General features: G+C 44.9%; 1 protein-coding gene across 1 annotated transcript in view; it reads left to right on the top strand.

Moving 5' to 3' along the window:
• Positions 1–13421, top strand: part of bsna (bassoon presynaptic cytomatrix protein a) — a gene marked incomplete at both ends in the record, with an annotated part of 133667 nt that extends 120246 nt beyond the window's left edge. Inside the window, 6 exons of the mRNA XM_080030867.1 lie at positions 27–2529; positions 3440–3949; positions 6189–6532; positions 9304–9397; positions 10925–11056; positions 13381–13421. Coding sequence (XP_079886993.1) covers positions 27–2529; positions 3440–3949; positions 6189–6532; positions 9304–9397; positions 10925–11056; positions 13381–13421 — 3624 coding nt within the window. The remainder of the gene's footprint in view (positions 1–26; positions 2530–3439; positions 3950–6188; positions 6533–9303; positions 9398–10924; positions 11057–13380) is intronic.
• Between the last annotated feature and the right edge of the window lie 255 nt (positions 13422–13676).

Here is a 13676-nt window from a genome sequence, read left to right as displayed (position 1 = left end):
CTCTCTCTCTCTCTCTCTCTCTCCAGCTTGCGGCCCTACAGCAGAGCTCACTGCTCCGCAAGGTCAAGCGGACCTTGCCCAGCCCTCCTCCGGACGAGACTTCCCAATCGGCTCATATGCCCATGATGGCGCCCGCCCTCCAACAGGTCTACCTGCCCTCCGTGCCCAGCCACAAGCCTAGCTCCAGGTCTGGCCTGGCTGCCAAAGCCAGCCTCCTCAAAGATCTCACCCACGAGCTGAAGGCCGTGGAGCAAGAGTCCACCAAGCTGAGGAAGCAGCAACAGGAACTGGAGGATGAAGAGAAAGAGATTGACGCTAAACTGAGATACTTAGAAATGGGGATCCATCAAAGGAAAGAGACACTGGTCAAGGAGAGGGAGAGGAGGGATATTGCCTACTTACGGTGTATGGGGGACACTAGGGACTACATGTCTGATAGTGAATTGAATAACCTACGTTTAGCAGCTGCAGCTGTATCACATGATGCCAATGGACTGCTGTCCTCAAGGCCAAGTACTGCCCCTCTCAGCCATTTCAGTAGCGAACTTAATACAGCTGCCCAGTACCCACCGACCTCGTCCTTCCTCTCCTGTCAGTACCCCCAGAGCCAACCGGCAGCACCAACCCAGCAATCAAGTCTGCCATACCAGTCCGCAACATTCAACCAGCCTCCCTATCCGACAGTGTCTCAGTCCCAGGCACTGCCGCAGCCCACCCCCCTCCAGAGCCATGTCCCCCCTTCAGGACCTTCTTACCAGTCTCAAACCTACCCTTCCCACACCTACCCACAAACTAACCCCCCATACCCCCAGACAGACATGGGATTACCAGCTGCACCTCAGCCCCAGCCCCAGCCAGGGCACACAGGTTTTGGGCCAGCACAACCCGGTCAGCCCCCATACCCCACCCACAGCTCACCTTATCCCAGCGCTGTTTCCTCCTACCCCAGCCAAGCCACCCCATACCCTGGGCAGCCCCAAGCTGATATCCTGACAGTCCATCCTGGAAGACCAAGGCAAACTTCACTAGCCGATCTGGAGCACAAGATGCCTACCAACTACGAGACGATCAGCAACCCTACAGTTGTGGTCACCACCACGGCCCAGGACGCTACTTATCCCGGTGCACCCCAATCTTATGGTCAGTACACTGGATCAACAACCATGGCCAGTTCCTATGGGCCCTATGGCTCGGCACCAGTGTCCAGCAGCTATGGTGGTTACTCTACCATGCCTCCAAGCACCTATGGCCAGTATACTTCAGCCCCAGCTAGTTCATATGGACAGTACACCACAACCACTGCTAATACGTATGGCTACACCACTACCACAGCCAGCTCTTATGGACAGTATACTTCTACAGTGTCCAATGCCTATGGGCATACTGTAGACACTCCCTCCACCTACAACACTGCTGATGGGATGTATGGGGCACCTGGCTTAGAGCAAAACATCCCAAGGAACTACATGATGATTGACGACGTAAGTGAGCTGACGGCAAAAGACGGGCTGGGCACGATGACAGGGGACATGATGCATCATGGCGGCAGTGGGCGTTACCCGGGCGACCTCCACGGCCACAGCAGCACCATTGGCAGCACGACGCGTGGAGGAACTGGCAGCTCCTCGTACGGCAGGGCACCCGAAGAGGAAGCAGCGATGCAGGAAGAGCTGTACGACCACCACGGCAGGGGTAAGAGCAGCTTCAGGCACGGACCTCTAGGGGGCAGCAGCAGCAGCGTGAGCACTACTAGCATGGGTGGGGGATCCCCCTATTACTATGACTTCGACCACAAATATGCCAACCGTCCCGGGGTACAGAAACCTTCACCATCATCCAGAAGCCTTCAGGCTCCCGCTGTCATGTCCACCAAGCGCAGCAAGCACAGAAAACTGGGAAGCATGGAGCAAAAAATCTCCAAGTTTTCCCCCATTGAGGAGGCACGAGATGTGGAGGCAGACCTGGCCTCCTACTCTTCTGCCACCGTTGGGGCTTACCCCTCTTCTCACATCCGAGGGCGCCAGCTGCTCGAGGATTACGGCTTTACGAGGAATACTTACGGCGCCGGCAGTGGCACCGGTCAAGGTAGTCGTTACTACGGTTCAAAGGTGGAGGAGGACGATCGGATATATTACACCTCCACCGGCCGCTCCCGCTCCACTGGCTATGGCATGGACAAGATCTCGTCCAAGGACTACTCTGGGTATCGCAGCCGATCCTATGAGAGGGACGATCGCTCCTACCAATCCGGCTATAGCCGGGGGCGCCACCCAACCCGACAGTTCTCTGAAGAGGAGAGCCAACTTAGTCCCCTGGGGAGGTTCATGGGTTCTGGGCGATCGTCGAGCTTAGGTCCCGACCCATACGACAGTCGCAGCAGTAGATGTTATTATTATGGCCAGTATGGTTCCAGCCACTCGCTTCCAGATGTGCAAGACCATATTCGGGACCCTCCCCGGACGCATGTCTACAAATCGGATGATACATACATTATAGACGATTATCATTGCGCTGTGTCAGACAGCGAAGGTAATTGTGGGAGCTGAATGCCCACTCAGTCTCACCTACTACTGCCCCCACCGTTTATCTAAACGTCCCCCACCCACCCATAGGCTAGGCTTAGCAATGAGAAAGAAAAAGATAGACAGAGAGCTGTTGCATGCTGATGTTTCTTCTTCCTGAGAGTCAGTTGGAGATCTCTTATCAGTGGACTGTCTGTCTGTCTGCCTGCCTGTCCGTTCTTCCGCCTGTTCGTCCAGTCGTCTGTCTGTCCGATACTCGCATGGTCCTTCGACGTGGTCGTTTTCTTCGTGTTCTACACTCTGATACACTTGAAAGGTCTTCTTTGCACGTCACAGATGCGTTGTTTTTCTTTACAGGGTTCTATCTTTCATTATGTCTTTGGCATTGATGTTTTGTTTGAATGTGTTTTAATTTATGAATGCTCTATACACTGCAAAACAGCCCCTCACAACAAGATCTGTATTCGAACCATATTAAAAAACAGACAGTTTTTTTTGTCTCACTAAAAAAATTAAGCCATACTCATAGCATCAAGACTTTAGAATGATTTCAAATTATCATTATTACTTTATTTTTGTCTAGGTAGTTTATATTTTCTTCCATACCTTTGGCTTTATTTTTTTAAGCTTAATTTTGTGAGCACAAAAATGGCTGCCAAAGAGGAGAGTTTTGCAGTGTTTTCTAAATATTTCAGTCTATATTGTCTTGTAATATGTGAAGGTGACGTGAAGTGTATTATCTGCATGGATGTAAAACAATTTTTATTTTTTTGTCTTTCTTTTTGTACCTTCTCCCTCCTATTCTTTTATTTTGCATGTGGTTGGTCCTTTTCCTGCCTTCTTCCTTCTCTCAGCCTGCATGCCGCTGTCTCCGAACGACATGGAGATTGACTGTGATCTGCTCTCGGTTTCCAAAGCCTACCATCTGGGCCAAGAAGAAACGGATTGGTTCGAGAAGCCACGCTCCAGTTCTCGACACTACGGCGGCGGCAGCGGCGGCCACTCAACGGGGAGGAGCCGACACGCTGTCAAACACACCTACCACGACTACGACGAGCCTCCCGAGGAAGACCTGTGGCCCCAGGACGAGTACGGCCATGGAGGGCGACACTCTTCTACATCCCGTGACCAGCGGCACCATGGCAGCACTGGCCGACATTCCACCTCGTCACGCCATCCAGATGAACAGAGGTCCTCAAGGTCCTCCAAGGGAAACCCTAAAGACCCATCCATGCGTCATGAGCCATCAGGGCGGTCCTCGTCTACAGGAAGGCGTGGCGAGTCACGGTCCGGGGGCTACAACTCTTCAGATTACTCCCGGGATCCGTCCGGCCACCATCACGGCCAGCGTTCCTCTAGACAGGGAGACCAACACCGCTCCTCCCGCAGCAAGTCCCAGCCAGGGGACATGCAGGGCCAACCACCAGGTACATACAGGGCACCTTTACACCTGGCATAGAATAGCATTGTATATCAACTACTGATTAATAGCATTACATTGGCACTTTCAGTGTAGAAGTTTAACCTTATGGGGCACTCTGGTGGCACACTGGTTAGAGTGCATTCCATTGAAGGCTAAGTCCTTGTCTCAGCAATCCTGTGTACAACTCCAGCTTGGATCCTTTTCTGCATGTCATCCCCCCTCCTCTCTATCCCACAATTTCAACTCTGCACTATCTATCACACCATCAAATAAAGGTTAGAAACACCAAAAACCCATATAAAAATAAATAATAATACTCAAAACCCTTCTTCTGTAAGGGTTAGGGTTAGGGTTGATTGATGCCATTTTAACTTAGCATCTATCTTCTACTTTAAACATATTGGTATAATATTAAACATATTGTACATTAAATATGTATTTTGGGCAGTTGAAATATGTTGAAAAAGCATTAAAAGATACATCATTCAAAAGTAATTTACTCATTCAATTTTATGACTGGAACAATATTTGACCTCAATCAGATTCTGCCCAGTGCAGGCAGTCTGGACACTGTCCAAAATGTAGGAGTGGTGCCAAAATGTCTTCATTTAAAAGAAACTAACTGATGACTGGCGTATTTCCAGAGATGATAAGAGCCCTGGGATACTTCACTTAAGAAAAAGTTGAATTACTTACTACTTTACACTGTGGAGGATGCAAATGCCACTTTAGCACCATTATTGATGCAGACAACAAAGAGATGTATAAACAATATGTACATGACAGCAGCTACTGTTCACAAACTCATACTTTAAAGAACAAAATCCGCACAGCAAACAATGCTACCTTTATAGGCAATGCATGTCCTCTTTGGTATAGTGAGTCACACAAATCAATGTATTTTCTTGTTAGAATCACCTATCACAACGTCCCCCACAATCTTATCTAGGCCTTACCTGTCCGCGCACTCATTTTCAATGCATTATATAACCAGTCTACCGAACTCTCTTGTCCCACTCTGCTCCTGAAATTAAACTGATGGTAAGATGGTAGGATGGTCTAGAGGAAAGAAGGGCCGACAAGTAACCATGAGGTCTCTGATTAGATCCCCGGGATTACATTACATTGCAGCCCTTGAGAATAAAAATTGTTCAGACCAAGTCAACCCTGCCTATTTGTAATTCCCATGCATGTATTAAGTGTGAAAGAAACAAAGACATGTGTTGAGTCACTGTGGATAAATAAAGCCATGCACCAATAAAAATGAATGAAGTGGCCATTTCATAAATGTATGCCCCGGACATAAAGTTTCATATGGTACAGGCTCAAATTGTTACTAGAGCAATTATGAGATCATTGGATATTTTCACTGTGAATTTCTTCTTTGGGTCTGAAATATAAATATTGAATTCCCGGTGTTGTATATAGACGTCTGATGCTCTCTTTCAATCAATTATATTCAATAAGATGCTGCTTTTTTCTGTGCACAATACATGTGTTGCATCTCATCCTCTAATTCATTCCTGCATCATCACCTGTCTATTACAATTGTGTACCACTTAAAAGAAAATTAAATGCCAGTTAAACATATACAAATCCATACTGTAAAATACGGTATATACTGCAGTAACTTAATCAGCTGATCAGAGTTTTATTTTGACGAAACCAGTAATTTCTCAGAGGCAAACTCTGGCAGCAGAATGAATCTGATGTGATAAGTTATGTCCCCATTGACTGGAGCTTGTGCATCAAGGTTTACTATCTAGGAAATGTTCACGTAAGATAAGGACCAGATGATGGGAAGCTCATCTGTATCCACTGAATCCTTTTGGCACACCTTATTACCAAGGGCTGCCAATAGCTCCCTGCATTTTACCACCATGTAAAGGCCTGCTGGCTTCACAGTATATTGCTGATATTCTATTTTGTTTTAAATGGTAAATGGACTTGACTTATATAGCGCCTTCTAGCCGATTTTCTCAGCCCCAAAGCGCTTTACATATCTTACCACATTCACACACACACTCATACACCGATAGCAGTAGCTGCCATGCAAGGCGCTCTCTGAACCATCGGGAGCAATTTGGGGTTCAGTGTCTTGCTCAGGGACACTTCGACATGTGGCGGGGAAACGGGGGATCGAACCTCCGACCCTGCACTCCAGAGGCGATCTCCCTACCCACTTCGCCACTGCCGCCACAAAGTGTTTAAAGTGTCCATCCTTCCCTTCCTTCATGATCCAGGCTCCTCTAGGTCTGGCAGCGGCTCCGGCCGTAATCAGGGCCCCACCGGTGGGCCGACTGGATCGGGGAGACAGGTTGGTCCAGGTCCCCAGACTGATGGGGCTCCAGGACAGAGGACCCAGCTCCAACAACAAGCCCAGACATCAGCAGCCAGGCCAGGGCAGCCCGGAGCTACAACAGGCCCAGGCCAGGCTCAGCAGCAGCCCCCAGTCCAGGGGCAAGGCATGGGCATGGGAATGGGCATGGGGCCAGGCCAGGCCAAACCGGGCCAGATGGGACCAGCGGGTGGACCAATGGGGCAGGCCAGGCAGACAGGTCCACCTGGAGCCGCGCCAGCCAACATGGTGAGTACAGCCAGGGGAAGACTGAATGCGAGACACTGCAGAGGGATAGGAAATACTTTTTAACTTACATATAACGATGCATCTCTTTAAAAATCAAAAAGCAGTTAAAATCTTTATTTAATTTTACAACATATTAGCCAACCTGAAAAATCAGGGGTTAACACACAGGTTAGGTTCTGTAAACGGGCATATTGCTAGCTAGTGTGGGCCCCTTTGGTTAAATACCCTTTGTTTACATACCGTTTACAGGAGCCTAGGGTTAGACTGTGTATTAACACGGGATTATTTTACAGCATATACACACAGTACGGACAGGCACAGGATCGTTTCACTCCATATATATATATATATATATATATATATATATATATATATATATATATCCCTCTGTAGCCCTCCATGCCCCCTTAAGATAAGAGCTGGTCCATCTCCTCCCAGCTCAGATGCTTTATTTATATTCTGCTGTGCCTCTGTTGGCAGGGCTTTATCTAACACTGTGATTAACGCCGCGGAGGCAGCTGATAACTGAATGCAGCTGATTCACTGTCTGCTAGACACTCCAGACATTGGCCCTCAAAATGTCTCCCTGCATAATCTATTCCACCCGGCGTTTACCCCATCATCATAAATCCATGTAAATCTATTTGTTATTAGTCTTAAAATTGTAATATGACATTTAACGTGAACATTTATATAGTGTAATGATTATCTTCCCGAATTCATTGTGTCTCTATTAAATATATGAATGTGTTCACAAATCCACTGCCACTGTGTCCATTATGAATATCCCGCCCTAAAAGTATTCACAATGTTTTTCCACTCTGGAAAGGCTTTCACGATTTTTCACATTGCTGCATTGTTGTTCTATCAGCGGGAGAGCAAAGTGAAATCATTCATATGGCCTGATATGGCCACATTATGCAGGAGTTTGTCTTGGAAATTATTCTGAAAGCTCCCCTGTGGAATAGCTCTGACGGGAAGCCATAAACACCAAATAGAATTTGTCATACGATTACTATTCAATCTGCGAACTCATTCACTTACACTCTTGTGTTGGGCCCATTGGGTAATTAAAATCATTGATTAAAGGGCTGAAAATAATGAAATGCCACACGCACGGTGCATCATAATGCATCAACCCTGCTCTGCTGCAGCTAAACTGTGGGGAAATATAAATATTATATGATTATTCGGCATCAGCCCAGTGTTATGGAGTGTTTCTAAACAGGAGTGACATTAAGGAGCTTTACACAAAACAGAAGACACCAAATATGATCATAAAAAGCAGAGAAGAGCACACACACATAGCCATATTTCCTGTGTTCAGATTGTACGCACTGTTACATTGATGGATATCGCAAAAACAAAAGGGTTCTGGTCTGCATCTTTCCTGAAGCTAGGAGTTTAATCCTTAGAAGTTGAGGGCGGAGCAGAGCTGGAAAGAAAGCACAGCAAACTGTCCACAGTGACTCAGCACATAGCAACATTTCCAGAAGCAGTCTTCTCTGAGACAGAGACGAGGTGAGGTGAGGCAATGATGCAGGCGACCAAGGGGATTATCTATCAGTAAAACACATTTGTATATATTTACTGGGAGTTTAGGCAAACACACCAGATCAATCACACTTTATTCATACACCATCCATTATTCAGCTCTCTGCCATTTCAAGTGCTTTAAGGCAAAGGTGACTGATGACAATAGCAGAGCGACGCAAATAAATCATGAATAATACAAACATTCGGGCAGGAAAGTTCACTTTTGAGGAAAAGAAAATAGTCAATCTATTATGTCAGCTACTTGCCAAATTAGTTAAATGTGCAGTGGAAAGGTAATATTTTTACATAAAAGTGGATGTCCGCCGGAAATGCATCTGTTAGAACACGAATGAGAAGATCTATAGAAGAAATAAATACATACGTCTTCACCTCATCACTTGATATTGTGGTAAATCTTGAGGCATTGGTGTATGATGCCATCTTTAGTGACACGTTTCTTGTCTTTGAAGGCCACCGTAGCTTTGGTAAATTCTCAGAATGGGAGGGGTTAGCAAGGGAGCGTTGCAATCTAGAACTTTTAACACAAGATGACGCCAAAATACTCTAGAGATATTACACACTGTCCTTTTAAGTGGTACTGTATCAACATGTTTTGTAAGATCAATGATAGGCTAGTTCTCATATAAAGCAATTGTCTATGGACTGTTTTAACTAACTGGGTGGGAGCTGTCTACGATCGACAATATAACTGCAGTGATGAAATATTTAACCCTTAGGAACCTTACCCTATCCGATTATTTCTCCTAAACAATGTTTGCCTTGACAAAGGGAAAAGCTAACTTGACAATCCCGTTGTTTGTCCGTCATGAAATTCTCAATGTAGATAACTCTGCAGTTTGTCAGCTGACTGTGTTGACGATGTCCAGACTCGTCATGCGGCCAGTCATCGTTCATGTCATCCAGTGGGCTGTCACAATACAGAGGCAGCTTCCTCTGTCATTGTCCCCACGTTCTATACCTTCTCTCTCTCTTTTCTTGCTGTCCTCTCTTTATATCCCTCTGTCACACTCTCATTACGATTTAGTTTAAGTAAATGATGAGCTTTGTACTTTCCCACCATGGTCACTCATGCTGTTTGATTTTTCTCATACTCTCTGTCTCTCTCCCTCTGTCTCTCTCCCTCTCTCTCTCTCTCTCTCTCTCTCTCCCTCTCTCTCTCTCTCTCTCTCTCTCTCTCTCTCTCTCTCTGTGTGTCTGTGTCTGTCTCTCTGAAGGCCAAGATGGACACGCCTCCAGTAACAGCCATTGGAGCAAAGGCTGCCCCCGTCATGGCCTCTAAAGCCGCCCAGCCTCCACTAACAGGCATAGGTACAGTATAATCTCCACATGCACTCTGACACACACACACACACACACACTCACTCACACACACACAGACTCACACTACTCCTACTTTACGTCTTGCTAGCTGTTGTCCACTGCTGTGTCTTTCTTATGTAACCGGTACAGTATGTGCTGTTTCATCTGAGCGGAGATTAATCTGCAGATAATCCCACAATGCGAAACACACGGGAGGGCTTTATCTATAATTCTGTCATCCTGTTCGCCCTTACTGTAATTTTTGTATTATTATGTTGGTCTATTCTGTACACAAACCTCTATTCTATGGGGGTTTCTCCCTTTTTTCAATCAGGAAAATTCCTAATACCAATTCCTAAGGACAGAGATATGCTGTTTACACATTATAAATCCCCTTGAGGCAAATTTGAGATAAGTGATATTGTGCTAAATCAATCTGTCTGACTGGATCTGACTTGACGTCATGAAAGCAAATCAGCCTTAGTGGGCCTAGGCACATAGTGAGTGAATCAATCAGTCAGTTTCTAAGGTTGGTAGGGAAGCTTAAAGGTACTTATTTCTTTTCCAACTATATGTTCATATTGGAACATTCTGAAAATCACTTGTATAACCAGCAACAAAAGTCAATCGTGACGCAGGAAGTAGTACAGTTTACTGTACGGCAATTTGAAAAGAGAAACATATTCATATATTATTATTTGCTGGATTAATTTTTTCAGACATAATGAGAATTTTGTTAATATTTGGTTTAATAGGTTTATTTTTCGAAATCCGTTGATACATTATTACATAAGTAATCATCAAAATAATCGATAGTGAAAATAGTTAGTAGCTGCAGCCGAAACTGAAGTAAATGTTTGACATGTTTTTTAGTTGTGTAACTATACATTAAGTCAACCTGTTATAGCATATGTTATTGGATATTCATGTGAAGATGTCCCTTGCTTAATGTGTAACAATTGATCAAGTTCTGACAGTGTGTAGGATCTTTATTTAGATGTATCTATTTTTTTATTTAAACACTGGCATGAAAGAAAAATCCAAGGCTTTACCGAATTGTCCAATGCCAAAGTAATTTTTTGGAAAGTTTGACAGTGGGCAGGTCTCAAGTTATGACTGAGGGCCACAACATCACAGCTACTGCATAAAGAAAATCTGGCAACTGTAACACAGGAAGCCCATGCAAGTCTCTACAGGGAGGAGACCTAATGTGAAGTGAAACAGGCTGCAGGCCGGTGGCTGAGTCAGTAGACTGGCAGGGCCTGACCAATTCAGCAGGGATAACTAGCACGACGCAAGGACCAGACATTGTTTTCTATTCCACACACTTTCGATTTTTAAAGTGCTTTTTGGAAAGTGTGATGAAAAGACACAACAGCAGTCAGTACCTGGCACCTGTATTCGTAGAAAAAGAAAAGAAACACCAATGCCAACTTATATTGGACCTACAACAAATACTCCTCTTCTTTCCCTCTCTCCTTCCTCACTTCTCTTTCCTGTCATCCACTTCCCAATGTTTCTATTCCTTCTGTCCAGGCTCCAAGGCCGCTCCCAGACCTGGAGGTATTGGCAGTGCAGCAGCAGGCCAGCCCGGCATGGAGGGAGACAGCATCATGTCCAAGATCCTGCCTGGAGCAGCCGCCGAGCAGGCCGGAAAACTGGGAGATGGTAGGATGAATAAATCACTTCATAACAGCACATTTTAAACCAATTAGGCCATGGAAGACAGAAGTCATGTCCAAAAAGGTGTCATCTATTAATATTAAACATCACTATGTCCGTGGTCTAATTGATCTCCAACTAGATAGTTACCGTACATCATTACTTTCCCTCAATGATAACTAATGGATGGATTACTGGACTGCACTATCTAGCACAGGCCTGTATGGGTCCTGTGGATTCTATTTGAAGTGTTAATATTCTTTGTTGGAAAGTCAATCAAACAGCTACAAAGAGACTCTAAACAATAAAAATGATGCCCAATGACTGCACCTAAATGTAAAACAGCAGAATCATTCCAGAGGTGCGAGAATTATCATGAAGAGATACAAAAGTTTTAGCCTGATCAGCGTGTTGAAATATGTGTCTGCGTTTCACTGTGGTTAAATAACATTGCTATCACAGTAGTTTTCTAAAATGATAGCTTTGTTTTCGGATGTGAACGACTTTTGCCGATTTTTTCAACCAGTCTCCTCCCCGCTAAGGTAGTGAATGTCCACACTGATCAGTGGGAGAGAAAGGCTGGTCTCACCAGGCTACTAAAGGATCCCAAAGATACTTAATAACAACAAAGTAACCACAAAGAGATGCAAAATGACTACAGAGAGAAGCAAAACAACTATAAAGAGACTTGAAATGCCCCTAAAGAGCCAATACGTGTCCACAAAGACACACAAGAGGACAACACAGACAAGACAAATGACAGAATACCCACAAAGCCATGCAGTGACTTTGAGGCTCAATAACTACAAGAAAAGCGAAAACCTTAGAATAAATACCAAGTACAAAGAGACCAGAGACGACAACAAAGAAACACAAAAAAAACTGCCACGTCCATGTAATAACCATTCATATTGGAAAGCAACCATATTAATATTAATTCATCAACCAAACTGAGAATATGACACGCCTTCATCCTACAATGTAATATGTCCTTACCAGTGCACACTATTATTAGGAATGCAGCCAGGGCCGCTGCTACGCTTTTGGGTGCCCTAAGCAGAAATTGTCAGTGATGCCCCCCCCCCAAAAAAAAACACCCAGAAGCTCGCGTCCGCAGGGCGCGAGCGGAATTTTTTTGCCCTTGCAAGATCTCTGCGACTGCTTTTTGGCACATTTGCCAGCATTTACTAACAGAAAGAACAGCTTAACTTGTGAAAAAACTGCCTTTGCAAAGGAATTGAGTGATAGGATCATAGACTGATTATGAGATAATGGGCCCCTGGGCTTACACTTAAAGGGCCCCCCACTTGTCCCTATCCAGTCAGGTACACTGAATTTTCTACACGGATACATACAATTAATGGAAAAACATATTAAGGAAGTCAGTGTTTCCCACAGGATTTTGGGGTATTGTTGGAGGGACCCTGTACCTTGTTGGGGGGTGGGTGGAATTTTTTTTACCTTTTTAAAGTAAAATGCATCAATCTGGTGCACTTTGTGAGGACATTTTAGAGACTAGAGAGATTTCAAATCCTGAGATGCAGAAGGAACATTATTTTTCAGATTTTTCTTAAACAGGTAGCACTCTTTACTCTGCAACTGTAAAAACAGTAGATTGGTCTGCAGACCCATGTTCTATGATGGAGGGGCCCATTTCAACAGATAAAGGGTGGATATGAACAATTTAGAATTCACACATATAAAGTTTATTTGTGTATGTGTGAGGGGGCCTTCAACCCCCTTAGACAGAGCTACTAATGCTGTTGTTTTTAGCTTGCTTTTGTATTTCTCCCCTACTAGTTGAGGGGCCCATGATGATTTCTATCTTAGTATTTATATTTAGGCTATTCCTTTTTGGACCCTGTTATTGACATCAGTGACTGAGCTCTTTGACTATGGAACATGAAAAGTTACTATCAGTATCTCTGGCTAAGGGCCCCCCTGAGCCCTTGGGCCCCTGGGCCTGTGCCCGGTGTGCCTGTGCAGTAATCCACCCCTGGATAGGTTACACAATTAAGAAAAAACAACGATGGGCCTGTTCATAACTAATTTATATATGTTTTGTAATGTAATGATTATCATGAACTTTAAAAAAAAATAAACTATTTTGGGGGGCCCCCGGACCATCTCTTTTTCCTTTTTAATTAAAAAAAAAAAAAAAAAAAAAAAAAAAATTTTTTTTTGGGGTGCCCCCCCAGGAACTTGGTGCCCTACGCAGTCTGCGTACTCTGCGTATAGGGAGCGGCGGCCCTGAATGCAGCCCTTTCAATGTATCTTGATGAGGATGTCCCTCTGTATTTATCCTCTGCTCCATGTCTCCTTTCCTCCAGCTATCTCCGGTTTTGGCAAGAAGTTCACCTCAATGTTCTGAGGTGCCCAAGTTTAAGGTAGGCTATGTTTTTCTTTCTTTCGATCCTCCCGTCTTGATCAACATACAACATGTACACTGACCCGAGTCCATCCGTGTATTTGCAGGACAATGTAAATGTCAAATAACACAAGTCACGAGGCCTCGTACCAGAAAAACCTGTCAAGTTCCCACTGCTTTTATTTTACTAAGAGAGAGAGAGAGAGGAAGGAGAGAGAGAGAGGAGCAGAGAGGAGCGCTGAGCATACTGGTGAGTCG

This window comes from Ammodytes marinus (assembly GCF_949987685.1).
Source record: "Ammodytes marinus genome assembly, chromosome: 7".
In the NCBI taxonomy this organism is placed as follows: Eukaryota; Metazoa; Chordata; class Actinopteri; order Uranoscopiformes; family Ammodytidae; genus Ammodytes; species Ammodytes marinus.
Note: the sequence above shows the minus strand (reverse complement) of the source record. Positions and strands in the feature narration are given on the sequence as shown.